The sequence below is a fragment of the Arvicola amphibius genome, chromosome 5 (genome assembly GCF_903992535.2).
Source record: "Arvicola amphibius chromosome 5, mArvAmp1.2, whole genome shotgun sequence".
In the NCBI taxonomy this organism is placed as follows: domain Eukaryota; kingdom Metazoa; phylum Chordata; class Mammalia; order Rodentia; family Cricetidae; genus Arvicola; species Arvicola amphibius.
In genome coordinates this window covers 127,916,661-127,943,418 of record NC_052051.1, presented here as the reverse complement: position 1 = coordinate 127,943,418, position 26,758 = coordinate 127,916,661, and the positions used below count along the sequence as shown (strand labels likewise).

Here is a 26,758-nt window from a genome sequence, read left to right as displayed (position 1 = left end):
AGTTGGTTCCAGGAGTTTTGAGACCACATGTCATCAGCTTAGAGAAAAACAAGAAAACAAGTACTAAGTGGCTGACTCTGTTGTCTGCAAAGGTGTCAGCTAACACAGACCGCTCTTGGGCTGAAGTACTACAGAATAGAAGCATGCCTCCCCACTGAACAGTGTGAAGTGTGATGGTGTTGGTAGAACTTGTGAGGCTAAATATCGAAGAGGAAGGACAGACAGATCTGCAGATGGGTTCCCTCCTATGCAATGTGTAGGAGCTCACACAGGCCCAGGCAATTTGTGGTACTAGAACAATATTCAAGTATGGCAATCAGAGCCATAAACCTGGGGGTTTCAACCTTTGAATCATAACATTTTAGGATCAAAACCCAGACATGTTTACACTAGAGAGTTCAGCAGTGTATCTATACTATCTGTTAGCTGTAGTCCCGCTCATGTAATAACCCAAGCATCTCCAGACATTAGGGCAAAGTCACCAGAAACTGAGCAGCCCTACCCTACACTAGCAGCTGTTCCACCTGGAGTCACTGCAGCAAAGCAGAAGCCAGGTGTTAAGAGAAGTCCACGGCCACTGCAAAGCCTCCATGGCACAACTCCAGCAGTAAATGAAATTGCTGGCTTCTAACTCTTAGGTGGGCATCTCTGACTCCCAGTTGGAGTTAATATTCTCAGGCTTGCAAATTGTTTAAGAGCACTCCCAACTTTAGTTTGGGTAAGTCTGAGGTAACACGGACATTTTCCTTACACTTTGTGTATGTGTGTGCATACGTGCATGGAATGATGTAGATTGAAGAAAAAAAACCCCACATCTATACCACAATCTGAATTCCATTGTTCTAGCTACTGACATTCCTAAGTTTGTAAAACAACCTGGACTTGGTAGCTCATGCTTGTGGGCTGAGTGGAAGGCCTTACCTTCTTCTAAGAGCACTAACGTGCAGGCAACATGGAATCCAGCCAGCATTCCTTAACTAACCAATGGTCTTTCATGTCTTCTACACCAGTAAAATAAAGACCTTTCAAAAATTTCTTTGCCCCCAGTGTTACCCATAAAGTAGGTGGCTCTTTAGGGGTCCCATCTCCTCTACTAAGACACTTTAATCCCACCTTTTTCTAGAACTTGTCCTTCAGGTTAACCCTTGAGGCCTCTTCTACAAACATTTCAATGCAAGGCCTGGTGGAACATACCTGCTTCCCAGCACAGGGAAAGTAAAACTAGGCTAGCCTGAGCTACACAGCAAGCTCCTGATAGTGCATGCAGAAGACCTAGTATGTCTAAGGTCCTAGTTCAACTCCCAGTACTGCACCCTCAAAACCAATATATAGCTAGAATAACTAGATACCATGTTCTTCTTTCCTGTATCATGAACATTTTCCATCCAGTACTTGCTCTACTGTTAACATATACAAAGTGGACAGAAGAAATTAGGATTTCTAGATATACGTTCTTCTTCATTAAGTGGAAATACTTATTGCAGGGGTATAGATAACTCAGTTTGTGATTACTATACATAAGCAAGCTGCTTAAACACTACATTTTTATCATATCTTAACATTTTTATGACATCATTGTGTGTGTGAGCGTATACCCAAGCATGTGCCACACTGCACGTGCAGAGAACAACTTTTGCGAGTTGGCTCTGTCCTTACACTATGAGAACTTCAGGGGTCATGAGCTTTGCAGGAGCGAACCACCTCATCAGCCCCATTTTGCCTTATTTTTAAGACAATAGGTAAAGTTTAACTAGTGAAATATATTTCATAATCATGGATGATAGGACCTAAAATTTTCTAACTTCTAAATTATATAAGAAATAATTTGGGGCAAACAGTCTTATAAATCAAATTTAGAGATCTGTAAAAGATTATATAAACACTCCCCGAACTCACATAAAAAGAAAGATAAGCAATATATTTTTTAACTTTCAAGAGACTTATTTAAATAGGCTAGTTAAAAATAAAAACAAAAATTTTGACAGAAAAGGCAACAATAAATCAATCAATCAATAAATCAATCATCAAATGTGATTTTTTTCCCCTGAAACACAGCAATTCTGGACTGCTGCTCTTTCCGCCTCCTGCTCGCTTCCCAAGAAGGGTGCAGAGGAGCCTGCACCTGCTGTCTCACACGCTCAAACCCTCTGCGTGCACTCTTTGCAAACTCATTCTTGACTGGAAGTTCATCTTCTGGAAAATCTGGAAAGAAAAAAAAATTGCAACTAAATATACCTGAAAAGGACAGATTTCATCTCTTCACACCAACTACTAAAGAAGAATCTCATTTTACTTAGACATAACATCTTACAATTTAGAGCGGACACCCAGCAGAAATCCTTACTTAGTGAGTCTACTCTTACAGTAGCATCAAGAGAGCATGCAGTTTTGCTACAGCCAAAAGGAACCAATAAAACATGATACTGATAATGCCAAGACACTCCATCCCCACTTGTGTGGGTACACAACTCAGTCACCGTTAGGAGACCAGAGTTTTCATCCTCTCCCTGCGGCACAGTGCTGCTTATCGGCTTGAGCAGTCATGAATACACACCTGGAGCTTTATTCTTCGGGGCCTGTTCTCTGGGATCCCTAAAAAAAGAAAAAGAAAGCAAAAAACAAAAACAAACACAACATTAGGAGCTAAAAGACAAAACAAATCCTCTGATGACAGAATGATAACTCACCCTCAGCGTCCACTTCCTCACTCTACACCAGCCAATAAAATAAAATAATCCAGGCCTCAGCTACAGTCACTGAATTCTAATATGCGCGTGCACACACACACACCCTTTCCTTTACACCCACATAGGAACTTCTGTTCAATGGAAAACAATCCATTTTGTCTATCTTGCTCTTGAATACTGTCTATATAAAGAACTCTAAAAAGTTTTAAAGAGAATGATTGATAATGAAAATTAGCATCTACATTTTTAGTGCAGAACCAAGAAAAATCTAGAAATCTTTTGGGCACAACTGAGTTAGATAGGCAAATATTTTATTTACTCTCAAGGTTTTAATATTGTTTGAAGTTCTTTTCTATGCCAGGTTTAGAAAAAGTATTTACATTATATTATTTTATTAAAGAGTATTTCTGACCAATAAATATACAGAAAAAGGGTCATTATTGATGATATCAGCTAGTCACAGCTTCTAGTTAAAAATGAGCCAGTATTCTCTATCAGTTAAGAGTGATAAATGAAACTCTCTAGGGGAACAGCTGTGAAAAGTGGCTATCAGCAGAGATGAAAAGCAGTATCCCAATATAAATTGGGTGGAGGAAGGCAGTCGCAAGTACTAAAACATGGGAAGGAGCCATGTTTGGAATGGCAGCAGGTTACCACACATTTATCAGAAAATTCTGTTTATCAAGAATATTTTTAAAGTTTTACATAAAAAAAAATCCCAAATTTTGGAAGTCTGATAAATAGAAAGAACAAAACCAAAACTCCCCAGGCATGTCATGGGCTGTAATGGACCCGCTCTCATGAAGCTGGGGGTGTGCCACTGCTGCATCATGTTCCCATTATGACAATGAAGAGAGAGTACCAGCCCAAAACCCAGCAAGGCTGACACAAAGCAGGTTCATGAGGAGTTTTTCTCCCATGCTGTGAGGATACGTAGCCACTCCATATAGTAAACAAATGAATTACATCAGTTCAGAATAAAAAATGCCCTTACCTTCTGGAGCTTTTAGGTCCAGATAAAGAGTGGAAAAACACGGATTCTAACTTCCGGGCTTCTGGGATCAGCTTGTGCTTATCATTTCGTGTATCCCAATGGGTTTCAAGGGTATTAGCTTTGGGTGAGACCTTTGGGAGGGGTTTCTGTTCCTTAGCCGAGGACCGGACACTATTTTCCTTCTTTCGTGTCCGTCGGACTTTTCCAATGAAGAAGTCATCACCGCTGTCGCTGTCCTCAGACGCAGAAGACTGTTTGTAGAACCTTTCTTCGGTGCTGTCGTCGAAGTACTCCTTCTCACTCTCACTCACCTCTTCCCCGCTGCCGCTGTTCTCACCCAGGGTGCCTTCACCCTCTGTCTTTGCGGTTTCGGTTGAGGCTTGCTGTTTTGAGTCAGTAGATGATGCCTTCTGGTGTGCAGAAGCAGCCAGGGCATCCTTTGCTGAAGGCATCCCTGGAGAACACGGAGTGGCCACTGCTTTGGGTCCATGCTCTATCATGGCTGTTTTGTCTTTTGAATCGCTTACTGCTTTCTTTGTTACTGTTTTAGCTTCTTCTTTTCCTCTCTGCTCCCTGCCAACAGTTCTCTCATGATGCTGTGACTTGCCTGCATCATCCTTTGAACACCGAGTGTCCTTACACTGGCTTTCTTCTAAAGTATTCTTTGATGACGGAGCTTCAGGAGCATTCTGCCTTGCATCTTTGAAGGCTTGCACAGCAGCTGCAAGAATATAGTACATGACTTTGTTTTAGCATTGGCACAAAGTGTCGCTGTCCCCACACAGTACTGCTTCAGCTATGTGGAAATATTTGAGAACAACTGGAATCTACAGTATGTATGGAACAGGAGTTTGAGGTCTCAAAGAAATCTTTTCATTACTTAAATACCAAATTCATAAAAGGAACACTAGGAAATATCCATCTTGAATTGAAAAATGAAAAGAAAATTACTTTCTTCATGGCTTTGAATTATGAAGTAAAAAAATCACTGAAAGCAATAAAATGACAACATTAATTTATGTTAATGCCACTGAATTAGTTTCAGGCCTAAAAATAAGCGGCATTTAATCTTTGACAAAGCACTTAAATTCATAAACATATTTTATAAAAGATGCATAAAAATTATGTGACATAATATGACTGTATCAATATTTAAAACAGCTATTCAACATGCCTGTATATATATTTTCTATAATTTTTACAAATAACACATTAAAATTTGGGAAAATACAGATTTAATCTTTTTAATATCAAAATCTTTTATACTTGTAGACGCATGTCCATAGCTATATACATTAAAGATATTTATCATCTATCCAAAGTCATATATCGAAATGCATTAGGGACACTATTGTAATTTAACTCCTACCTTTTAGCACATCTATTTTTTTCTTTAGAAGAGGGTGAACTGCTAATCTGGCAATTGCTCTTTCAGTTGCAGTAGAATCTGGCTGAAAATTGAAAGCAATAAATATACAGCATCAAAATTAACCTGTCACCATTGGAAATGACTGAATTGATATCTATCAATCTTTGTATGTCTTAGGTTACAGACTTTGCAAATATTCTCTCTAGATAAGTTACTAATGGAATCTAATCTAAAGACAAAGATCACATTGATAAAAACACAACTCATCTTGAATAATTAAAATGTTATAATTTAAGTCTATAAAAACTTAAAACTGTGCCAGACATCATGGGTTCTGAAAAAAAAAAACATAGCTTTTACTTTCAAAGAGTTTAAATGTCTAAGAAAATGAAGTTAATAAGAAAAATTCAATTACTGTATTAGTGCTAAGTCATGATGACAATAAGTAAGTCTCATCTAATGGAACCTAGAATATGGTGTTCTCTCTTCCTGTTTTGAATGCCTTCTTTCTTTGGTGTATGCTCAGAACACAACCCAGTACCTAGCTCACTACTAACACTTTACAAATATTTGATTACTGGATAGGAACATAGAAGCATGTAGCATTTATTGTGGTCACAAATTAAGACATTCATGACACACGTCACATTTTTACATGGTCCCTGGGACTGACCTCATCCACATCCTAGCTCTAGCTCCATCATGGGATCAGGCTGATCTCCACTGGCATGATGTAAACAGAGATCTTTAAAGTTCTTCCTAAGGTCCTCCTACAATCCTTTCCATTTCCCGAATATATTTTCCCTTCTGGGTGCTCAGATAAAGACTCTGCCATCAGTTTTCCTTCCTTCACATAGCACAGGGCACCTTAAAGTTTAATCTGGATTCCTAAGAAGGCAAAATTTAATATTTCAAGCATTTCTTTAATTTTATTCCCAAGAAAGCAAACTTAACATCTCAAACTTTTCTTAAGATTTTTCTTTGACGATCTCTATTTCAATTTTAGAATTCAAATATTAACAAAAGACTATAGGCCAAGGGCTTTTTTTTCTCTACAAAACAAACCAACAATCTTGACTTCAAGGTCATTTAATTTAGCTATGTAGAAACAAACTGGATCTCAAATTCAGTTTTGTGTATTTTGTCTAATATGCCCCATAAGTTTCCTCTAATTCACAAATCATTAGTGACAATTACAAATTATTGTTTAAAGTCCACTAAATTCTTAGAAAAAAAAGAAATAAAAGCATTAGTGAAAAAAAAAAAAAAAAAACCAAACCTAAAGGCTTGTGAGTAGTAGTGGGCATAGGCTCATTTCTCGGCTGCTCTGCTGTCTGCACTTGCATGTGTGCAGTGCAGGAACTAAGGGGCAAGGAACCCTGCAGACCCACCCTCCTCACTCGAGTCCCTCTATCCATTTACAGACGAACTGTTGTGACTCTAGTTTAAAACATCTCCACAAATGACTAATCCAAATCAGAAGGTGATAAACTTCATAGGAGAGGCAATGCCACAGGGACACATAAAAGGAGCAGACCCTGTGCAGTAATTCAGGGCTTCTGAAGCCTTCCCAGGGTTAGGCTGGATGAAGGAAACCACAGCTTTTCCTTATTTAAAACGGACACAATGTTTGCCATGGAAAATTCTCAGGAAACTGTGGTTTTTCACACACCTCCAGTTTCTTCCATTTCAAATAAATTAAACAAAAAAGTGGAAAACACCCTCATCTTTTAATGGAAAAATTTTATTTTGGCAATTGGGTATTTATTATCAACACAAAGGCATTTGTTATTCAATTATGAAAAGAATTCTTCAAATACCCTCTGGATGAAAACAAGTGTCTAAGAGAGAAAGTTCACTTATGCACTGCACTAATCTCTGAAAGGTCACCTAAATAAGCTGCAAACCCACAGGTAGAGCAAGAGTATGAATATTAATGCTTGTAATAAATAAATTGGGACTAAGTTCAACTCCACTTTATCTAAAGAAATAAATCAACAAGTTATATTGTCAATGCACAGCTCTCACCTTAGAGAGTGTAAGAAGCAGTTTATTCTGGAGTCACGGCCCAAGCACACAGACTTAGGGAACCCCAGCATGGAAGCAGTTTCATGCCATTTTATAGTTTCAAAGAACAAAGAAATTTGTGAATCAGGGTACGTTAAAGCACACTGGGGCACATCAGAAGGCAGTCACAGTCAGAACTGTTGGCCTACTGATTGGCAGCACCAGTGAGCCTGGAGGAACAATGCTGCCTGTATCCGTACTGTTTGTTTCTGGACCCATCAAAATGTAACGGAGCCTCGCAGGAAGCCACTGCCATGGATGGAGAAGCCTTAGCTACCATGCCTTCTACATCACGATGGAAAGATGTAATGTTAGAGTCTGGCGGCAGTAGCAGCCTTTACGCTTTTAGACACATAAGTGCTCCTGAGGTACTGACTGTGAGACCCTGGCTAACAGACTGCTCTCTGACAGATCCTGTACCAGCAAATACTTATCAAAGGAGGTGTTAGGGACCAGATATCCAGCTCCTCACACCCACCCTAACTCTGGGAAACACCTGAGCACCTGGCTCTCAGATGCCAATCACTCTCATCCTCAGAAAGTATAAGAGACTCCTACTCCTACTCCTGACCTCAGGGGCTCTCAACTCTTCTGAGACAGCCTGCCAAGTTGTCCTCTCTGATGCTAGGTTCTGCATTCTCCTTGGAGACTCCATCACGCTGTTGCTGTACACCTGCCTATCTATGCTACTGATACTCTAGTAATAAACCGTATACCTCCAACAATCCATCTCAGTGAACAACAGCTCCTTAATTTTTGAGCCAAAATATATTCTCTCTGCTTCTGTAGTACTTTATAGAGATGAGAAAAGAAATGGATACATTCCAAACACAGAATGTTTTTATGTCTTTGTTAAACATATAATGTAGCATATGAAAAACAATGATAAAAAAAATGGAGGGACTGGAGTGATGGCTCAGCAGTTAAGAGCACTGGCTATGCTTCCAGAGGATCCCAGTTAAATTCCTAGAATCCACATGGCAACTCACAACTGTCTGTAGTTCCAATTCCAGGGACATGCACGCAGAAACAACAATGCACATAAAATATGAGTAAGTAAAATAATAAGTCTTAAAAATAAATAAATGGGCTGGGTGGTGGTGGCGCACGCCTTTAATCCCAGTACTTGGGAGGCAGAGGCAGGTGGATCTCTGTGAGTTCAAGGCCAGCCTGGTCTACAAGAGCTAATTCCAGGACAGGCTCCAAGGCTACAGAGAAACCATGTCTCAAAAACCAAAAATAAACAAAAACAAAACAACAAAAATAAATAAATGGAAAAGCAAGAAGTAGAAATTGATGTTTAACATCACACAGTTGACATATAGTTTAAGTAGGCAGAGGGCAAGATGAATCTTTCAACAAAACAACAACACACTCCTTTAACACTGCAAAGCCACTGGACATTAATGACAGGAAGAGATGAATTCTGGGGGAAAGACCCAAGTATCAAGAACTAGAAGAAAAGATACTTTAACTTTTGGTAGTGGTTTAAATTAGTTTCTTATAATACTCTCCACTACTTTATTTAGCTATGAAAATTTGGTAATGGAGATGGGAAAGAGGCGAATGCCGGAGACAATGACAGAACACTAAGCAGCAAGATGAGGCGCTCCACACTGTACTGTCTCTACCACACATATACCTTTTTGCAAGTTTTTTCAAAGTTGATATCATCACCAAGAGCGGATTTAGTTATGACATCAGGTTTCAATTCCTGTGAAAGAAAACAATTTTATTTAATCTATGATCACTGGGATTAAAATTCCTTTTGTATCTTGATTTAAGAAACCTGATATTTAAAATGTTAACGTCTAGAAAAGGAATATAATATCTATCACGGTTAAGAAATTACCACACACTAGAAAAGCTACGACAAATGCCTTTAAGTGTTGTGTCGATTCTGCTCACATCAAGACACAAGTTCAGTACATTTTCAAGGACTATGTAACCCAAAGATTCATATGCAGTCAGAAAGTCTTTAAATGTCAAGCCTATAAAAACAAATACAATAAATAAACAGTTTTGAACTTGTAGAAACGCAAGGAATACTATATACATAATCCTCTGTAGAGGGGTACTCTAAAAGACGAACATCAGCCTGGGAGAAGTAACTTTATTAGCAATACTTGTAGTGAGTATGGATTTGCAGGTTAGGAGTAACTGTAGTGACACAGAAGAAAAGCACAACAGATGAACGCATTACTATGACTACAAAGAAAATTTGCAACTGGAAAAACAGCAGAGGAACAGAAGGAGGTTGTAGAGGTCATTACTTTATACATATGGTGAAGTGGCAGGATGCCATTAAAATGGACAGACTATAAAGAGAGATTACCTAGAGTACCTGGGTTCAATTCCCAGCATCCGCATTGCCTCTCACAACTGTTCCAGCAATATAGTACCCTCTTCCATCCTCTACAGGTACCAGGACAGAAGTGCACACGCACACACTTGTATCCATAGCACTCATACTCATCAGAGACTGCTGAGAGGTTAAGAGCACATTCTCCTCTCCCTGAAGAGCAGAGTTTGATTCTTAACATCCCATCACATGGCTCACAACTGTCTACCTCCAGCCGCAGGGTATCTCACTGATACTTCTGGCCACTTCAGGAAACTGCACTCACACGCACCTGCCACCATGATTAGAACTAATAAACCATGAAGCAGGGCCAGAGTTCCCAAAAAGAGACCAGGAGAGGCTACTGGTCAAAGTGCAGCCCACTTGCAACAGAAGACCCCAGCAGTTTAGAGATGCCAGTACCATGGGGTAATTGCCAACCAGCAGCAGCAGCAGCTGTGGAGTGGAGCTAGTCTGAGCCTAGGAGACAAGTTGTGTGTGCTGCAGAGAGAGGAGCTGGGGAAGTGACCCAAGACCTTTGAAGCAGTCAAAACAATCGTGAGTGACTCCCAGACATTGGACTGCTGGTTATTTTCACTGTTGGGAGTTTGATTTTGTTTTGTTAAGAGAAAAATGTGTGCCCTAGGTTCCTCCCTCTTGAAATAAGAAAGCGTTTTTGATTTTACAGAAGCCCAGAGACTGAAATTTTAAAGAAACTTTGGTGTTTTAAAGAGACTTTTGAAGACTATGGGGTGTTTAAAGTTATTTGAGTTGCCTATTAATTTGACATTTTAGAGATAAATGAAAAAGAAAGGCTTCTATTTAGATAGTGATGTATCTGCATGTGAGATTGACAAGGCTGGTTTCACATCAACTCGACACAAGCTAGCACTACTTTGAAGGAAATCTCAATAGAGAAAATGCTCTCATTAGATTGGTCTGTGGGCATTACCATACTTGGGCTGATAATCCTAGGTGCTATAAGAAGGCGGGCTGAGCAATACAGAGGGACCATGCCAGTAAGCAATGGCCCTCTATGCCCTTTTCATTAGCTCCTGTCTCCAGGTTCCTGCCCTGACTTCTTTTGATGATAGACTGGGATGTGGAAGAGGAAGTGAAATAAAATCTTTTTCCAAAGTTGCTTTTGGTCATGGTGTTTTTATCACAGCAACAGAAACCCTTACTAAGTTAGTAGATAACTGAAGCAGTCATGAAACATACATGCAAAAACAAAGGCTTAAAAAAATACCGGTTTTACATAGGTACACCACTGTCTCTTATACACAATATTAATCCGACTTACTCTCTTCTAGCCAGTTACTTCTCTATTTTGCTTTCAGTTTCATCATTTTAGAAAACACAATTGCTCAGAAAACTTTCAAAACTCTTTAAAATGGAACGACTCCTGCAATTTAAGCACCTGGTAGACCTTTACATCCCATAACCAGCAATGCTGGTTACTTCACTAAAGACACACACTAACCGTCTGCCTGATGCTGCAACCAGGGAACTGAGATGGAAACTAAACCATGAGACAAAACAACATCCATTCTGAAGAAAACCGAGGTAAGTAAAAAATAAAAACGATGCTCAAACAGTGCATGCACAGTCCAGTGCACCAGAGCTACAGAGAGCAGAGAAGCCATTCCCACCATGCACTGACTGATCTGCGTGCTGTCTGCAGTGCATTCTCCTTACCAGAGTACTGAGTTCTAGGTACTTCATATTTATGCTTTTAGTTCTAAGTTAGTGCCTTTACTCTGGTATCTCCCGAAAATCATGTTAGACACTAAGCTAATCAATCATTCCCCTAGATGTGAGCACCTTTTTAATTATGTTTGTTTCCAACAGAACAGTACACCTACAGAAAAATTAGAAATCTACTACTTCTACAACACACACAGTTTTAAACTAAAATGTACAAGACCTACATATATAACATGGAATTTTAAGAACTTTCCTAGAAACATCCTTTTTCATTTTAAAGTTTATGACAATTTTATGACTAATCAGACATATGATCCTTAAAAACTAAGATGCTTTCTTAGACTGTGATGAGTAGAAACAATGTTCTCCAAACCTGCAACTTCTATTATAATGCACTTCAACAATTATGAGGGTTTTAAAAAAGCAAATTTCACTCCCTAATTCCCCCCACATAAAAATGACAGATGAAAGGTTTGGCTGCTTTAGAAGGAAAAAGGAGAGCATGTAAAGCAGATGTCTACAGCTTTACTAGAAATTAACAGAATTAAAAATTGAAGCAATTTTCCTTGCTTGAAATAATTTTTATTTTATTCTTAAAGATCAATTTATTTTTATATGTATGAGTGTTTTGGCTGGATGCAAAATTTTTACATTAACGGTTGACAGTGCTTTGGATGCTTTCTTGGTTATTAGGAAAATCCTGATAGAGGGAAAAGTTCAGATTTCCAGAATTACAAAACTTGAAATCATGTGCATGCAGTGCCCACTGAGACCAGTAGAGGGTGCTGGAGCCCCTAGAACTGGAGTTAGATTCAAAGCTGCCACATGGGTGCTGGGATCTGAACCAATGTATTGTGAAGAGTGGCCAGTGTTCTTAAACGTGGAGCCATCTCCCCAGACCCTATAAATTTTTATATTCAAGAAAAACATACAATAATGAGCTTCTCTTGCTATCACAACATATTAACTTCATGTGCATAGTACTGATGTGCTATAACATACAGAAAAACCCGAAGTACATGATTTCCAACATAAAAACTGTTAGGTTATATGTTCAAGTTGATATGTATAAATATTTGAAACTAATCTGTCTCAGTGTTGCATGCTTTTTCTTACTTGTGAATCCTAAAATTTATAGACACGTAAAATCGCATATGTACTGATGTGGGATTTCCTTCTGTATGCTGTGATCACCGTTAATGAATATAGAAACTACTTTGGACCTAGGGCAGAACTTAGCTAGGTGGGAAAAACTAAACTGGTTCCTGGGAGAAAGAAGGGCAGAGCAAGGAGAAGCCATGTAGCCCTGTCGGAGATAGACACAGGAACTTTACTGGGTAAGCCACCGCCATGTGGTTTTATACAAATTAATGGAGATGGGTTAAATTTATATGTAAGAGTTAGCCAATAAGAAGTTAGAGCTAATGGGCCAAGCAGTGTTTTAAATAATATAGTCTCTGTGTGATTATTTTGGGGCCTAGCAGCCGGGAACCAACAAGCGGCTTCCACCAACAATGTACTGATGACTTTAGAGCAGAAGCAGAATCGTCCAGGAACCACGGGAAAAGCTGACAAGAGGGATTTCAAGCGACCCACAAGGAATAATATGCACTAAGTACATTGTGTACTTGCATGAAAAAAGTCTTATGTTACAATATATAATTTTAAAAGATCAGTTTAGGGGAATGGAGAGAGGGTTCAGTGGTCAGCAACAGTTATTGCTCTTGAGGACACGAGGTTGGTTCCCACCACACATCTGATAGCTCACAACTCAGTTCCTGGGCTCTGCTACCATCTCCTAGCACTGAGTACCAGGCACATAGACATGAAGGCGAAACACCCAGACAGGAAAAACATGAGTAAACAAATCTTAAAAAAAAAAAACCAAAACAAAACAAAAAACCCCTAAGTTTAAAGTGTACAGAAACAATTACAAATCTGTTTCCAATTCACCCCCAAACTGAGTTCATACCCATTTATAGGAACTGAATTTACTGCTGCTTTTCTTTATTGCTGTCTCCTACAAAATATACTGATAATAGTTTCTGCTTTTTCAAGCACCCATTATATCTTACTGGAGTTATGATAGTATTGCTTGTTCAAATTGTTTTACATTAATGGTGCTTTGGATCCTTTCATGGTTATTAGGAAACATCCTGACAAGGTGAAAAGTTCATGTTTCCAGAATTACAAAACTTGAAAAATCAAACAAAAACAACACCCTTCCCCCCATTCCGTACCGAGCACTTTCTACTTCTAAATCTTTTGTACCTACTCAGTTGAGAAGGAGGTTTATTTGGATGGATCAATTCCAGAATCAGTTCTTTACTCAAAATCTTGGTGTGTACTATAACCTCATCCGTAAGAGCATTTCATGTTTACTCATCCTGCAGCCTGGCCTGCTTCCCCCAGGGACAGGAGTTTCAGAGGACAGACACCACTTACATTTGAAACATCTGCTTGTATTTAGAGGAGTAAGGTGAGGCCACCATATGCTTGACATATGTCCTCATTACAGGACCTACAATGAAACAATATTAAGGGTCAGGAATATGGCCTATTCAAAGCTCAGACTTTTAGCTGAAGAAACTGCATTCCAGGAAGCAAAGTGGGATTTCAATTTAAAAACTACTTTTTAAATGGTGTTTCCGGAGTATGAGTGGGGCAATATATATTGATCTCTGCACACACCACCAAGATTGCCTGTTTATCATTGCAAAAATCACAAGACTTTGGGGTTTGTCCACTTTAAGAAGAAAATTCTGTTTTAACAAATGAAATAGGGAATGGTGAGATGGATCAGTGGGTAAAGACACCAAGTGCAGACTCTACTCTGATCCCCTTGACCTACATCACAGAGAAACATGAGATCCAACGACTTTAAGTTGTCTCTGACCTCTATGCATCTGCCATGTACTCACACATGCAAAACAAACCACACTGCAAAAACACAAAGTTATATGGCCTTAGGACGCTGACTAAGGTGACTTTAAACAAAGAAAAACTAGCTTTTTTTAATCTTTATATTTCTGACACTATACTAATAAGAAATAAAAACCCCTCAATTTCATATCCTTTTAGTAATAGTTTAGCATCAAAAAAAAAAATGCTGTATTAAAAGCCTCTTAACCATCCATATGCCAAGCGCATCACTACCTGCTAGGAGAATTAACTGAGGAACACCTTCCCTGAGAAGGAACGCCGTGAAAACAGACCACAGCAGAAATATAAGAGCTATACTGAGAGGGTCAATAGTTCTGGAATTAGAATGGTAGTGCTGGGGAAGGTTTCTTAGGACTAGTAACATGAAGAGTAAGGTGTTAGGGACCAGGGAGATGGCTTAGTAGGTAATGTTGCTGCCATGTAAGTAGGAAGATTTGAGTTAATCCCCAGCATTCACACAAAAAGCCAACTAAGTTTGTTGTACTATCTTGCTTCAGTTTTACCTTTTTGGTCTCCAGATTAGTCACTTGGGGATCTTTAAGTTGATAAGTTGCCTCTCAATGAGAAAAAACTTCTTTCAGAAGCCGGTATGTACACTAACCCCTTAAGAGTATGAGTACTATCAGAAACAACATCAGAGACGGATCCTTAACACTATATAAAATTAGAACCCATCATTTTACAGAATCATAAAGATCTGGTCCCTGTAGCCTACACTGTGGCCAAAAAGAAACTACTCCCACTTCTAAAAATATATGGGGTTTTCTCCATGATGATGACATCTTGCAACAAAATACCCTATTATCATACCAAGCAAGTTGACAGTATGTCATGAGCACAACTATTAAAGACTAGTGGTATATGAGCTAAAGAAACAACTACTCTGGAAAAATAGTAAGTAGAGGTTCTCCTCCAAATTTAATTGTGTGACTGTGAATCTACTGTTTTGTGGTTATTTCTCTGATACTCCCATATGTATGAAAAACACTTCCTTACAAAATTATGAAAGACCTTTCAACCGAAAAAATGATAAGTATATTTACCCCTTTCAGAAAAAGCGGGTTCTGTAAAAGTACCGCAAATCAGAAACGAAATTAAACACTTTAGCTAAGTAAACAAATAGTTGATCTAGTATTCCTAGCCTAGTAATTGAATTCAATTACTGCCATATATAAGTCAATACAAAAAGAGATTAAAAACAAAAGAAACAAGATAAAAGTCAGACTGGCCAACCCATAATACCCTAATCCCCACCGGGAATTCAAATATGTATACTATAAAGTATATGAATTCAATACACAGCCCGTAAACTGTGGCTCTATGTGGTAACGGCAAGTGTTCTCACATAGCGGGAAAGACAAATGTAGTAACGTTGCAAACATCTCTAAGGCCTGACTTCCCTGTTGATGAACTAAAGAACAGAAAACAAGCTTCACATACAGATCAGATACGACAACTCGCTAACTAACAAAAGCATATTATCGAGAGTTACAAAATGCAGGTGTTCTAAAGACCTAAAGGAGTCACTTGTCACCAAACTCCTTACAGACTGCAAGTCTCTTACGTGTACTGAATTCTTCTTTCAGAGAAATCAGCAATTATCTAGTGGTTCAAAATCTGTGAACAACTAAAATTACAAAGACTAATACTTAGAAGAAATCACAGGAAAGGATCTACCAAAAGGATTTTTATATCTGACAGTCCTTCAGGAATGACAACTACTAATAAATATGGGGCTCTTTATCCCTAAGAGTCATCGCCCACCCCCGTAGTAACAGGGATAACTGCATCCTACTCAACACTTTCTCTTTCCTTAAAAAGGGCAGTCAATAGCACAGATAATTCAACTCAATTAAAATATTGTTAAAGAATTCTTTTGCTCTTTTATCTAAATCAAACTTGAAAATTACACAAAATTATAAAAGTCAAAACTTACACAGAAAATTACCCTGCAATTAAGATAATTGCTGGTACCAAATGTTGTTTTTAAGTTCAGCAATAAAAAGTCTTCTAGACATTTAATGGTATGTCATTTTGTAAATGAAAGTTTCCACAAAGAAAGGGCAGCAAGAAGACCTAAAAATTATGCTAGTAAAGAGTCTCGCTGAAAAGACGACAATATGAACCATGCTGGTTCAACACTACATTTATTTTAAGTTCTACAGAACCTCATAAAATGCTGACAGCACTACGTAAAAATTTATTGAGTTGGCAACAGGAGAAGCATGATGTCAGCATCACTGTCCCTGTTTCCAAATAGCACAAACCCTTTAACTATTGACCTTAGTTTAGCATACACGCCTCAGTAACAGTAAAAATAAAAGCCTTAGACATGAGGCATCATAAAACACAAATGAGTTTAGTTTGGCAGTTTCAACTCAAGTTAGTCTAGTACTTAAAAAACAGGGAACTATGCAAGCTTACACATATCACAGTTTTGCAAACGTGCCACTCATCACCAAGTTCAGCCACACAAATAAACCTTGAGCAACCTAGGAATCCTTAAAGAGGCACCATGCACACAAGACATGGGCTGCCAGGACAAACAGCACACAACACCACTGCACGCCCTTACCTTCATGGCGTGAATTTCTTCAAGCAACCTTTGGGCTCGTCTCTGATTTTTCAACAGTGCATCTTCAGCGCCCCTGTAAAGAGACAATTATTACCAAGGAAAACATGAGTTTTAGAGACACGTCATAAATAGTATTTTAAGTTTTTGAGAAAACCTACGTGACAAGCATGCACCCTGTACTGCTGCTTTCAACCCTGCCACACACACCCGCTGTTACTGTGTTGGAAATGGGATGTGGTGCACGCTATACTGGAATCACTTCACCGGCTGGCAGATTTCTCTAGTCTTTTAATGACAATGTCAGTCACCAAAACTCTGTTTAAAGTAATAAAAGCCTCCTAAGACACAACTAAAGGCAGGACAAACAGAAAACCACAAACCACACATCTGAAGGCTTTCTAAATCCTTGTGCTTAAACCCTAAGAACTGCAAACAGTTTTTCATTGACACTACTGATGCTGGAAATAAAATATATTCTTTTACTTAAAAACATCACAGCATACAATAAGCTGACAAATATTTCCACAAGATACTAAAAATTTCAAAATACTAGGACAAAGAAAGGTGAATGAAATAAAGTCATAACTGATACATCTTAGACTTACTAACACTCTGAAATAACTTCTAGTTACATAAAGCACATAAGGAACCCTGCAAGCAATTTCAATTTGGAAGGAGGAAAGGGAGACCTTTCTTAAAAATGGAAGATATCATTCTGTATCTTAAGCAAGAAAGGCTCAAAACATACATACAAGGGCACGCTGAACAGCTCACTCCATCATAGATCCTATCTACATAGAAAACTTCAGAGCCGAGTGCATACTCATTCCTCTAACTTACAAATATTAAAAATACTTTTGACATTTTATTAGTTACAGGGTTATTACTTCACACAACTAACTTTTTGGACTTCAGTCTGCCAACACTCCTGACAAGTTTTCGGATAACCAAAACTCGGACTCGCTTCACTTCCTTTCTCAGCTTCACAACCTTGGAGGGAAAAAAAGACGAAATTAATGGGAAAAAAGACATTTTGAATATTATTACACAGAATCCTACAAGCTCTGCTTGACATTCTCAGACTGATGCAAACTTCTTCCATAAACAGTGTAGGAGCACAAAGGTAAAAAACTGTATGTGCCAGGGATCGAAGGAGAACTGGTAGGATTCTATTTTTAAAGACACAACATTTCCAGCAATTGGCATTTTACTGTTATACTCAGGATGGGAACATACTAAATTACGATTTTTCTATGAGAAATACCTTGCACCTCTGAGATCAAAGACCCATCTTTATCATTTTTGATATCATACCTTCACCTTTCTTTAACAGTTTCATGGCACTGTTTGGATGTTCAGGGCTTTCTCTTAGTCTCTGGCCTCAGTGTGCTCGTACTGACCATCACAAACTGTTGCCCAAGTCTTCTTGAGAAAGGAAAGAATCTTCCCACGAGCCTGTTACCATCTACTCTTCCTGACTGGCTCAACATCATTTATCAAGGTCACAAATTTCCTCTTATTGAAATTAAGGGCACCTCTACAACTTACTACAAGAACATTAATGTCTTACTTTTAATCCAATTATGTTTAATGTGTCTCCCCCCAGATAATTCCATGAAAGTTAAAAAATCTTATTTTACTCAACATTAGTTCTAAACATTTAAAATAGTACACGGCATATAGACCATGTTCAACAAAACTTGCTGAAAACCAGAACAGAGCACACCTTCTGTTCATTTACTGCTTCAGATGCCTACTATATTAAAAGAACATAATCAGAATCTTTCCCACTAGAATACAGCAACATCTTTGAAATTTTCTTTTTGTTTTTACTATAGATTTTCTTCGAGGAATAAAAGAACCCCACAAAAACCACTATCCATGAACACCAAGTCTTTTATTGCCCTTTCTCACGAGCATGTGGCTACATCTGCAATCCCAATGCTTGGGATGAAGTGAATGAAAATAGCACAAACCTGAGGACAGCCTGTACTGCATGCTCGGTCTGAAATAAGTTGGGACTACAGAATGAGGCTATTTCAAAAAACAAAACAACAAACTAAAAATTGAGAAACAGAATCATAACAGGTTATGATACATTGCAAAATTAAGTCATTTATGAAAAAAGTACTACCACATGTCAATTTAAAACATTAAAACATTAGCACATATTCCTCAGTGCTTAACCTTGTAGGCTTACTATTAATAGCAAACTTAACTAATATATCTCAGCAGAGCTGGTCCCTAGTTACATTCCAATCACAGGAAAGCTAGTCTCCAACTTCAAAACTCTGATTTCAAAAGGAGTATGCTCGATATTACTTGGTAAGAAATTCTAAGAACAAAGGGAATGCTTTTTTCCATAGTCACATTTCACACCAATACCAAACATTTTTTCTTGTTTAACTTTCTAAGTATCCATGTACAGGCAACAGACAAATTTAAGTATAACACATAATAAGCATTCATTATATATAAAAAAGAAATTGTTTTTCTCCCTACTGATTACTCTAAAAACTTAGCTTTACTTTTGTAAAACATTACCAGTGGCATTTTTGTGAGGCCATTAAAGGTTATCAATTCTTTTGTCATCCAGGAATTATGGGGCTAAGCTGGCATGTGTGTGGCAGAAGGCCGTAACAGTTCGGCAAATTCTCTAACCAAAAGCAAGCAGAACTAGCTGGTATGTATAGTGGGACATACCTATGACCCTGGCACTCAGAGGGCTAGACTGGACTACCCAGCAAGGTCTTTTCGAAGAACTAAAGAATCGCGCGCCTGCGCGCGCGCGTGCGCACACACACACACACACACACACACACACACACACACACACACACGGAGGAAGGGAGGGAGGGAGAGAATATGCTCTGCTCCTCCCCGTTCCAGAGACAGTCACATCTCATGCAGTGTGTGTGACTTGAGTCACAAGGGTGAAGGTTTGAGTGAGCAGATTTGGCCCTATTGGGGGCTTCCTTCTTGTTTAGCAAAGTGGCTACTGTTGCCATAAATGTACTAACTCTTCACTGAACTCAACTACATGGTCTGCATGTTCCAGCATAACTCTAGCCATAGCAAGCTCAATGGCAAAGTCAAGGCTGAGAACAGGAAGATTGTCATCAAAAGAATGGCCACGGCCATCTTTCAGGAGCGAGATTCCACCCACATCAAATGGGATGATGCTGGTACTGAGTATGTTGTGGAGTCTACTGGTTTCTTCACCACCATGGAGGCAGCCAGGGCCCACTTGAGGGTGGGGCCAGAGGGTCATCATCTCTGCCCCTTCTACTAACACTCCCACGGTTGTCATGCATGTGAACCATGAGAAGTATGACAGTTCACTTAAGATTGCCAGCAATGCTTTAACCCCCTTGGCCAAGGTCATTCATAACAAGTTGGCATTGTGGGAAGAAATCATGACCACCCAGTACACGCCATCACTGTGACCCAGAAGCTGTGGATGGTCCCTCTGGGAAGCTATGGCATGATGGCTATGGGCTGCCCAGAATATCTATCCCTGTATCCAATGGTGCTACCAAGATTATAGGGAAAGTCATCCTAGAGCTGAATGGGAAGCTCACTGGTATGGCCTTCTGTGTTCCTACTGCCAATGTGTCCGCTTGGATCTGACACTTGGAGAAAGCTACCAAGTATGATAACATGGAGAAGGCGGTGAAGCAGGAACACTAGGGCCCACTAAAGGGCACCCTGGGCGACAGTGAGGACCAGGTTGACTCCTGTGACTTCAATAGTGACACCCACTCTTCCATCTTTGATGGTGGGGCTGGCATTTTTCTCAATGACAAGTTTGCAAAGCTCATTTCCTGGTATGATAATAAATAATGAAATAATAAATAATAAAAGAGCTGGGCCTCATGGCCTCCAAGGAGTAAGGAACATTGGCCCACCCACCCCAGCAAGAATAAGAGAGCAAGAGAGAGACCCTTAGTTGCTGCAAAGTCCCTGTCCCAACTCAGGTCCTGACACTAAGCATCTTCCTCACAGTTTCCAGCTCAGAGCCCCAGAAGAAGGGGAGAGGCTTAGAAAGCCCCACTTTCTTGAATACCATCATTGCACCCACAAGAGAGAGACAGAAAGACAAAGAGTTACGTAAGAACGAACAAACTACTCCAACCAACCCCCAACTGAGATAGTTAGACTATAATGTTGTTTAGGTGTGAGAAAGAAGAAAGTAGGTAAAATTGGTAAGGAGATAATAGTGGAAACAAGATGAAAAACAAGTATGAAGAGTTCGAAGGAGAAACTGAAGTAAAACTCTATTAACTCATAATTACTCAGACTGATGTTCCAAGCAGCAAAAAGAAAGCACTTAAAATGACCCATTAGAAGACTGAAAATTCACAGTGAGAGTGTTTCTGTGCTGGCTGTGAGATATGACTAGAATTGAAGTAACCTATATCACTTCTTGGATAAATAACAAAATAATACAATAAAGTCAAAACCTAGCATTCTTATTGAAAAAAGAACAGATGGAAAGCCAACTCAAAGAAGAGAAGGAACCACAAACAAGCAAAAGCTGATCATGAAAGGAAGGACGTTCTGTCCAAAGAGTTCTCTAGCTATGCACTAAGTTCTTTCTGCAGTCCAACATTCCATTGCTGGTAATGATCACAGACAAGGAGCAGTGTTTTGCAATGTGAACATCCTCTCTACATTCCAAACATTCCTTAATGAACCACTTTACCCATGTATACTTATATAAGCTATGCATCTCTTATAAGCTAATGATTAGTGATAATTCACTTGTGAGAAAAAGAGCTATATTCTGGGATTCATGGTGACAAATTTTTAATACTATGGACAACAGACAAAATCCAGCAGTTTGAACTGACTTTTGCTGACTATCTGCTATCTAGTAAATTAGCTAACTCCCAAGTAATGTATTACTTTTCATGTTCTTGGATTAGAATAATCCAAGATAATTAGAATAATCCTTAACAAAACTGATAGTTATTAGGAAAAGCTGAGCACATCTGTGGTTTTTTAGAATACATTATAACTTCTGCGTATTCACTCTTGGATATACAGAAATCATAAACCTTGGATCACAGGGCTAGGGGAAAACAGGCATGCTCAGAAACTGCTGGTAGAAAGGCAACTTCTATAGTCCTTATGGAGGAAATTTTGGCAATCTTTAATAAAAATCCTACATCTGAGAGTCTGTTAGAAGGCATGTGTCAACAGTAAAGAATCGCACAAGGCTTTCCATGCTCCACTCATTAGAAAATGTTTCTTACGATACAATATACATAGAGTACACAAAAAGGACATACATATTTCTACAGTATAGTATCACACATGCAAAGTTTAAAAATATTTATCAATACTATACACTAGTTATAGAAATAGTACAAAAGAATGAGACATATAGGTGAGAAACTGCACCAGAAGGGTAATAATTACCTCCAACATAGAAAAAAGAAGCTGGTGTTTTAAGTATGATGCAGCAAAATCTGAGAACTCTTAAATAAAAGTAGGTTACAAAGACATATGTTCTATCACTTTCTAAGTACTTCACAGTTATGAACCTTATTATGTCTTTATAAGGAAACGTTAGGTTAGTCATCTAGATTATAACTTACTGTTGAATTATTTTTTTGATCAACAAGAATTTAAAAAAAAAAATCTAAAATGAAGCATGACTGCCTGTAATTTAGCCACTACCAAGCTTATGCTGCCATCTAGCAAAACTCATGGGAACAGTTAACAAGCAAATAAGCTGGTGTTTTTAAGATGAGGTTTACCATTTCAATAATTTTTAAATACTAAGCACCTATGATATAAACATTTTGTAATGTCATATATACATGCAAAAAGTTTTTTATATTCTTATCATTCAAAATACATGGAAGAAAGTAAAGACATTTAGCTTCTACCTATCAATAGTTCCCTCCTTCAAGGGGAATATTTTTTGATACCCAAAGATGTTTGAAAATACAGGTAGTTCAAAATCCTGAGTTCTTTCTCATACACATATGTGTGCATGTGTGTACTTATTTTTTTACTTATAAAGTTGGTGCAAAATTTTTAAAATGGTAAAATAAAATAGATCAGTAGTAACATGTCATAGTAAAAAATTTCCATTTCATGGTCATTATTAAATATGGGTTTCTTGCACTATGGTATCCTGACAGCCAATCAGGTCCTTGAGAGAGCAGGGATCAATGAGTGGTAGCACATATAATGCAGGTACCCTAGAGTAAGGGGTAAGTTAACATGGACAGGACAGCACATGGTCTCATATGCTGCTCTTAACAGCACACGGACTCAAAACTTACAAATTACTTCTGAATCTTATAACTGAGGTTACCTCAGATAATCAAAACAATAAGAATCAAAACCACAGATGGAGGTTATATTACATTACTAGGTTAAAAAAATTTAAAAGACTTATTATTTTGTACCAAATTATAAAATTACATCACCTTTTTCTAGGGAGTTTCTTTCATGATGCTTCAAATGGTGGTATTCTACCAGACTGCCAAACCCCAACCCCAATCTTAAATATATATATATATATATATATATATATATATACACACACACACACACACACACACACACACACACATGCCTTGGTCAAGGAAAGCGATGAACAGAATCAAGCTAGCTGAAGTTCTATAAATTCTTTACCCACTAAATGTCATTGCATAGACACTTCCAACTGTGCATCCCTGCTTCTCTAGTTCTAATGGGATGGGAGGAAAAAAGGTAAAAATTTTCAGAGATTTCTTTTTACCTCTCATTTCAACATAGTTTTTGGAGACTTTACTTTTCACAAGACATTCTGTAAACTGAATATATTATAAAACACATTAAATTAAATATATATAATAATTCTAGACTTTATTCATTTATTTTGGCAGTACTGGGGATTGAACCCAGGGCCTTGTGCATGCCAGGCAAGCATTCTACCATTGAGCTATATAACCAGACCATGATATACCTTTAAAAAGTAATCAAAATTAAAAAACAAGGGTTACTAATCAAGTCCTGGCTATGATTATCATTATCTCAAAGAAAAAACCAGAGGTTTGTTTACAAATCTTTGCAAATTTGATAAAGTAGAAATTTGCCATACCTCTCTCATACATAAAATAAACAGACCAACCTTAAAAAAATATAAAAAACATTTACAAAATATATACTGAGAATATGACATGGAAAAATATAAAGGCAGGTAGAAGGGACACAAAGTCATGTATATACGTCCACACAAATGCCATTACAAATGCTGACAAGGAGAATTAAGTGGTGCTTCCAGAATGTACACAAAGGATAAAAGCTAGCAAAAGGTTTCCTGAGAAAGCTGTAAGTGGGACTGGTGAGAGGAAATTCTAGATCCCGTAGTAGCGTGTGCCAAGGACCTAGAGCAGGGCTAGAAGGAGCCAATGCAGCTGAGAACATGGGTTAACAAGGACAGGAGAAAACAAGGCGGGCAGGTGTCCTTATGTAGCTCAATTTTATCCATAAGCTAGCCAGTGGGTTTAAAATATGGAAATGACTTAAATCTGAGCTGAAGAAAACACTGAGCAGCAGGTAAGACAATCAACAGCGTAAACCCCAGTAGCTAGGAGGAGAGCAGAACAGCTTTGTCTGGAGAATACTCTGGATGGCCACAGCAGCAGAGACAAGAGCAGGTGTGACACACTGAATCTCAACTTTTCACATCTACTTCCCTTTGGGGGATAAGCTGTTGCCAAATTTCTATGAAAAAAAATGTCATATCTGACGAGCTTCTTCTAGGCAGTCATCTCTGTTCTTTCTTTCATCTTGCTTCTCAACTTTTATGTAGGTCAAGCCATGGTCATGTGCACAAAATATTTGAAGCGAGTGGTCCCATAATAATTTATCACCAAGTGATAGTGATGTCACAATCATTAAGGGTTTTGTGGCTCAACGACATAATTCGCCAGTGCCATGTATTTTCGAACCTGTTTCCACTAAGTGACTCACGACTCCATTTGTATTCTTATTTTGACCTGAGTGATGACATCAACATTTCCATTATTTTCTGTCCTCTTTATTTGGTATCTGTAAGGACATATTAAATTTAAAGTTTGGATATGTATGATTTCTTATTTGGTAAATTCATCCAATCACCCAGAAAACATTTTTAGAGCATGTATATGCCAGGGGAACATCCTTACATGCACACATGACAGAAACAGGTGGTCACATCACTGAAAGCAATCTGGTTAAAATCAATCAGCGAATTCTTTCTAATGATCTTACTTAGTTATTTTGAAAAAGCCTACAAGTTGCGGAAGTGGAAAGGAACCTTGCTCAACTGATTACCTGACATCGTGACCCTTGAAATCAAACCCAGACCTAAATGTAGTTATCCCTTTCCCCGAACTTCCAAGGACAATTAAGATCTTTCACAGTTCATACATAACTTAATGAGAAACAACAATTTTCTTGCACAAAATACAAGTTTAAATGGGTGAAAAACATCAGGAAATTCTAAACACCTTGTTTCTCCCTCTTTGATACCTTGTAACCCATTACCTACTGAAATGAAGACTCAATATGGCCGGGCAGTGGTGGTGCACGCCTTTAATCTCAGCACTCGGGAGGCAGAGACAGGTGGATCTCTGTGAGTTCAAGGCCAGCCTGTTCTAAAGAGCTAGTTCCAGGACAGGCTCCAAAAAGCTACAGAGAAACCCTGCCTCGAAAAACAAAAACCAAAAAAAAAAAAAAAAAAAGACTCAATCTGGCATAAGACAGTGACATATTTGTTAATTCTCACCAGTGAACGCTTTCTAGCCGTTTATTATTCAGAGTTTCCTACCACCAACCTTTTTCTGCTTAAAAGAGTCCCTATGCCTGCAAGGTCTTCCAATACATTACTCAATTACTGTCTGCAATTCCTGTAGAGGGCTTCCCGAGAAGATTAAGGACTGTATAACCCATCTGACTTTGCTTCTGCAAAAACTTCTGCACAATTATTTGGGAAGGAGGGGTAGAATCCTCCTTTATTCTCCATCACAGGTTACTGGAAAACGAAACACAGCAACAAAAAAGTCCTACACAGCTTTGTAATTGGGGCAGTGACCTGCATAGAAACGACAAGCAGGGTAAGGCACTTTCACGATATGCAGCTGTGAGGTGTCCGTTCGATTCTCGTTCCTCCAAGCTTACCTTGTTTGGGATGCCATATGAAAGTTGGTAAAAGCAGATACTGAAAACGCTTGGTGGGCCTGGCAAGACTAACAGTCCAGCGGAGGTGGCTGTGAGACGGGAATTAAGCACGAAACCAGGGAGAGATAAAGGGGATAAGCGAGTGCAAATGGCTCTTAGAGGTCAGCTGTAAAGGAAACAGATCAATGGGACCGACACTATCAGGAAAAAAAGAGGTGTCCGGAGTGCGTACAGGGTCATTCAAGATCTGTAACTTGTAACACAAACCGTGCTGCAGTTTGAATTCTCTTCCCTTCAATTCTGACAATCAGGAAAATGCAGGTTTACTGAGAGCTTACTCCGGGCCAGGCACTGAGCTCAGCAAATTTAAAACTTACCAGGTTATGAGGAAGGGACAATCGTGGAGCTACATTCTACAGAGAACACTTAAAAGGGACCGTGCAAAGAGTGAGCTCCCCATCGTCGCACGGACGGAAGTGTGCGGAGACTGAGACCGGGAACGCGACCCGCAGCGCGTGGCTCCAGTCTCCCGACCCGACGGGTCCTCGGCGGCCGCGCTCCCCACCCACGCGGCGGGAGATGCCGGAGGCGGAGAGGGCGCCCTACACCCCACAGTCCCGGCCCGCGACGCTCACCTCGTTATTGAGGTTCAGAGTTCCCGGCTGAGGCTTTGCGGCCGCAGGAACAGGATCAGCCGCCATCTCCACACGTGAACGCCGGAGGTTACACCGCGGCTGCGCAGGCACGCCCACCGACGGTGGCCTCTTCCGCCCAAAATTCACCGTCCTGAGCGCAGACGCCTAAAAAAGAGTAGGGATCTTCCGGCGGTACCGGAAGTGGGAAGGGCCGGAATGGAGCGTTTCCGTGGAAACCAGCAAGTGAGCGCTCCAGGGGCGTGGTATTAGCTGAG

General features: G+C 39.1%; 1 protein-coding gene across 1 annotated transcript; it reads right to left on the bottom strand.

Moving 5' to 3' along the window:
• Positions 1-1,897: 1,897 nt before the first annotated feature.
• Srfbp1 (serum response factor binding protein 1) lies at positions 1,898-26,598 on the bottom strand. The gene is made up of 8 exons (XM_038330381.1): positions 26,484-26,598; positions 17,585-17,673; positions 16,684-16,756; positions 8,760-8,831; positions 5,051-5,132; positions 3,682-4,402; positions 2,555-2,592; positions 1,898-2,202 (listed from the first exon to the last, which is right to left on the bottom strand). Exons 1-8 carry the CDS (start codon positions 26,547-26,549, stop codon positions 2,018-2,020), a joined length of 1,326 nt encoding a protein of 441 aa, XP_038186309.1. The 5' UTR covers positions 26,550-26,598; the 3' UTR covers positions 1,898-2,017.
• Between the last annotated feature and the right edge of the window lie 160 nt (positions 26,599-26,758).

Coding starts and splice junctions, on each gene's coding strand:
- Srfbp1 (XM_038330381.1), bottom strand. CDS start 26,549: ATGGCGGCTGATCCTGTTCCTGCGGCCGCAAAGCCTCAGCCGGGAACT. Junction 16,757..17,584: donor GGCAGACTGAAGTCCAAAAA/GTTAGTTGTGTG, acceptor GTCTCTTTACAG/GGGCGCTGAAGATGCACTGT. Junction 4,403..5,050: donor AAAAATAGATGTGCTAAAAG/GTAGGAGTTAAA, acceptor ATATTCTTGCAG/CTGCTGTGCAAGCCTTCAAA.